The following is a 4,564-nucleotide window of genomic DNA, read 5'->3' as shown; positions in this document are numbered from 1 at the left end:
ACTGTCCAAAGACTTGATATTATTGTTGCACTAGGTATCTTTTGATGGGATTTACCATTTATATTTATTTATTCGACATGAGCATGTTATTTATGTTATATTCTTATGTTCTTTTTACAGCAAATGTTGCTACAATTTCTGCTAACTTAAGTTCAGTGTCGATCCTTAATGGAACAAATTTTAAGGATTGGAAAGAGAACATCCTTATTGTTCTTGGCTGCATGGATTTAGATCTTGCGATTAGGACAGAGCAACCTACTACTCCTACAGTTTCTAGTACCTCTGAACAGAGGGCTAATTATGAGAAGTGGGATCGCTCTAACCGCATGAGTCTTATGATCATCAAGCGCGGCATACCTGAGGCTTTTAGAGGTGCGGTGTCTGATAGTGTCACCAAAGCTAAGGAATATCTCGATGAGATTGAGAAGCGCTTTGCCAAAAGCGATAAAGCGGAAACAAGCACAATTCTGAAAAGCTTGATTTCCATGAAGTATAAAGGCAAGGGAAATGTTCGGGAATATATTATGGAAATGTCCCACCTTGCATCAAGGTTGAAGGCACTTAAACTTGAATTGTCGGACGACATGCTTGTGCATTTAGTGCTTATTTCTCTTCCAAATCAGTTCAGTCAGTTCAAAATCAGTTATAACTGTCAAAAGGAGAAATGGACTCTTAATGAGCTCATTTCATACTGTGTTCAAGAGGAAGAGAGATTGAAGCAAGATAAGGCTGAAAGTGCCCATTTGGCAAGCACCACTAAAGATAAGGGCAAGAAAAGATGGAATGAGGCTACTAAAGGTCCTTATGTGAAGAAACAAAAGCAGGATAATGACAAGAAAGGTTGTTTCTTCTGTAACAAGCCTGATCATGTAAAGAAAGAATGTCCTAAGTACCACGCATGGCGTGCGAAAAAGGGTACGTTTTTAAATTTGGTCTGTTCTGAAGTCAATTTAGCTTCAGTACCTAGAAACACTTGGTGGTTAGACTCCGGTGCTACTTCTAACATAAGTGTTTCTATGCAGGGTTGCCTGAGCTACCGAAAGCCAAATGATGCTGAAAGATGCATTTATGTGGGTGATGGCAAGTCGGTAGAAGTGGAAGCAATAGGGCATTTTAGATTGTTGTTAAGCACTGGTTATTATTTAGATTTAATAGATACTTTTGTTGTGCCGTCATTTAGACGGAATTTGGTTTCTGTTTCTAATTTGGACAAATTAGGTTATTGTTGTTCGTTTGGAAACAATCAGTTCAGTTTATCTATTAATTCTAATATTGTTGGAACCGGTTCACTTATACTTTATGACAATCTATATATGCTTGATATAAATGCTTCTTATATTGAGATTCTTACTGCTGAATCACGTGGTACTAAGCGTAAATTTAATGCTGAAAACTCAGGTGCATTATGGCACAGACGTTTAGGACACATCTCTAGAAATAGAGTTGAACGTCTTGTATCGGATGGTCATTTTACATTCGATTGATTTTACAGATCTAAATATTTGTGTTGAATGCATTAAGGGCAAACAGACCAAAAGAAAGAAAGAGGGTGCATATAGAGCTACAGAAGTATTGGAATTGATACATACAGATGTTTGTGGACCATTTCCAACACCTTCTTGGAATGGTCAACAATATTTTGTATCATTCATTGATGATTATTCTAGATATGCATACTTATTTCTTATTTATGAAAAGGCTCAAACATTGGACGTTTTCAAATCATTTAAGGTTGAAGTTGAAAATCAACTCAACAAAAGAATTAAGAAAGTCAGATCTGATCGTGGTGGCGAATACTACGGTAGATATGACGGTTCAGGTGAACAACGTCCAGGACCTTTTGCTAAATACCTAGAGGAGTGTGGAATCGTCCCACAGTACACCATGCCAGGCTCACCAAGCATGAATGGTGTGGCTGAACGACGAAATCGGACTCTTAAGGATATGGTAAGGAGTATGATTAGTCATTCAACCTTACCAGAGTCACTCTGGGGAGAAGCATTAAAGACTGCAGCTTACATTCTAAATCGAGTACCCACTAAAGCAACTACTAAAACACCTTTTGAGCTTTGGACAAGGCGAAAGCCAAGTCTAAAACATTTTCATATTTGGGGATGTCCAGCTGAGGCTAGACCGTATAGGCCTCATGAAAAGAAACTGGACTCCAGAACAGTAAGTAGTTACTTTATTGGATATTCTGAGCGATCACGGGGCTATAAGTTTTATGATCCCAAGGTAAAGACAATCTTTGAGACGGGAACTGCAACGTTCTTTGAGGATATTGAGTTTGGGGGGAAGAATAAAGTAGCAGACATTGTCTTTGAGGAGGAATGTATTCCCACTACTCTTCAAGAGGAAATGGTATACCTTCCTATGATTGCTTCTGATAATAATCAGGATGCAATACAAGAACAACAAGACATTGTTAATCAACCCTCAGAAGAACAAACTCTACAGCCTCAAGAACTAGTGCAGACACAAGTGCCTTTACGTAGGTCCACTAGAGAAAAAAGGAGTGCTATTCCAGATGATTATATAATACTACTCCAAGAACATGAGGAAAATAATGGTATGATGAAGGATGATCCAATCAACTTTCATCAAGCCATGCAAGATTCAAATTCTCAAAAGTGGATCGAGGCAATGAATGAGGAGTATAAGTCAATGCAAGACAACAAAGTTTGGGAACTTGTCTTATTACCAGAAGGTGTGAAACCCATTGGTTGTAAATGGATTTTTAAAACCAAACGGGATTCAAATGGTAATGTAGAAAGATATAAAGCACGTCTTGTAGCTAAAGGTTATACTCAAAAATATGGGATTGACTTTAAAGAGACCTTTTCTCCAGTTTCAACGAAGGACTCTTTTAGGACAATCATGGCACTTGTCGCACACTTTGATATGGAACTCCATCAGATGGATGTCAAGACAGCTTTTCTCAATGGAGACATTGAGGAAACAATCTATATGGTGCAACCAGAACACTTTGTCTCAGGAGATCCAAAGAGTATGGTTTGCAAACTTAAGAAATCCATCTATGGATTAAAGCAGGCTTCTCGTCAATGGTATCATAAATTTCATCAAATTATCATCTCATTTGGTTTTGAGGTGAATGTGGTAGATGATTGTGTATATCATAAGTTCAGTGGGAGTAAACATATCTTTCTGGTTCTATATGTTGATGATATTTTACTTGCCACAAATGATATAGCTATGTTAAATGATACTAAGAGATTTCTTTCTAAAAATTTTGAAATGAAAGATCTTGGTAATGCATCTTTTGTATTAGGAATCCAAATACACCGAGATCGTTCTCGAGGTATTCTTGGATTATCGCAAAAGAGCTATATCAATAAGGTGCTTGAAAGATTTGGCATGAAAGATTGTAAACCAGGTAGCACCCCGGTCGCTAAAGGAGACAAGTTTAGTCTTAAACAGTGCCCTAAAGGAAGCCTCGAGACTCAAGAAATGCAAAAGATTCCCTATGCTTCGGCAGTAGGAAGTCTTATGTATGCTCAAGTTTGTACGCGTCCGGATATTGCGTACATTGTTGGAGTGTTGGGCAGATATTTGAGCAACCCAGGAATGGATCATTGGAAAGCAGCAAAGAGGGTAATGAGATATTTAAAAAGAACTAGTGAATACATGCTCACATATAAGAGGTCAGATACTCTTGAGATCATGGGATATTCTGACTCTGATTTTGCGGGATGCCAAGATAGCATGAGATCCACTTCAGGCTATGTTTTTCTATTGGCTGGCGGAGCTATCTCTTGGAGAAGTGCTAAACAAGCACTGACAGCTTCTTCCACCATGGCAGCAGAATTTATAGCATGTTATGAGGCATCAAATCATGGAATATGGCTGAAAAATTTTATCTCTGGGCTGCGTATTTTGGGAATGGTTGAGAGACCATTGAAGTTATTTTGTGATAATAAATCAGCTGTATTATATTCCAACAACAATAGGAGCTCGACAAAATCGAAGCACATCGATATCAAGTTCCTTGTTGTGAAAGAAAGAGTACAAAGTGGACAGATTTCGATAGAACACATAGGCACAAACTCCATGATAGCAGATCCTTTTACAAAGGGTTTACCACCCAATGTCTTCTATGAGCATACCACTCATATGGGTGTTATTCAATTTGGTGAAATCTAGATCTAGTGGGAGTTTGTACTATATATGTTTTCTATATATGTTTGGTTATATACCAAGATTTTTCTGATCAGATATAAAGTTTAATGTTTACTTCATTACACTTTGTACAACTTAAGTTAATGTTTTGATCTCACTTTGGTTAAGGAGGACCAGTTGAAAATTGACATGAATAGATCACCTTGCATGTAATTTTCATGCCACACATTCATGATTGATCTATGTCATTTGATTATATTGATGTACGTGACCACTGATGGTTTAGTTGTGATAGATACAACAAAGACTACATTGATCCTATGTCTATATAATTAATGGACGAGATTGTTAAGGAAGCCCTATGACTATGATGACAAAATTTTGAGCTCACTAAAGTTAACACATTTATAAATTTACATATATGATC

The 4,564-nt window shown here is 37.4% G+C and overlaps 1 protein-coding gene across 1 annotated transcript; it reads left to right on the top strand.

Annotated features, from left to right (window-relative positions):
- Positions 1-206: 206 nt before the first annotated feature.
- On the top strand, positions 207-1,051 carry LOC141816782 (uncharacterized). Its single transcript, XM_074704516.1, has 2 exons — positions 207-915; positions 1,023-1,051. The coding sequence occupies exons 1-2, from the start codon at positions 222-224 to the stop codon at positions 1,049-1,051; spliced, it is 723 nt and encodes a 240-aa protein (XP_074560617.1). The 5' UTR covers positions 207-221.
- The last annotated feature ends 3,513 nt before the right edge of the window (positions 1,052-4,564 follow it).

Source organism: Curcuma longa, unplaced genomic scaffold (assembly GCF_044706935.1).
Source record: "Curcuma longa cultivar G26 ecotype Majalengka, Jawa Barat unplaced genomic scaffold, ITB_CL_G26_1.1 contig_18148, whole genome shotgun sequence".
Lineage (NCBI taxonomy): Eukaryota > Viridiplantae > Streptophyta > Magnoliopsida > Zingiberales > Zingiberaceae > Curcuma > Curcuma longa.
Note: the sequence above shows the minus strand (reverse complement) of the source record. Positions and strands in the feature narration are given on the sequence as shown.

What these genes read in the sequence shown, in the direction of transcription:
- LOC141816782 (XM_074704516.1), top strand. Translation starts at nt 222, where the DNA reads ATGGATTTAGATCTTGCGATTAGGACAGAGCAACCTACTACTCCTACA. An exon ending in CGCATGGCGTGCGAAAAAGG is followed by an intron (nt 916 to 1,022) that starts GTACGTTTTTAA and finishes GTTTCTATGCAG; the next exon opens with GGTTGCCTGAGCTACCGAAA.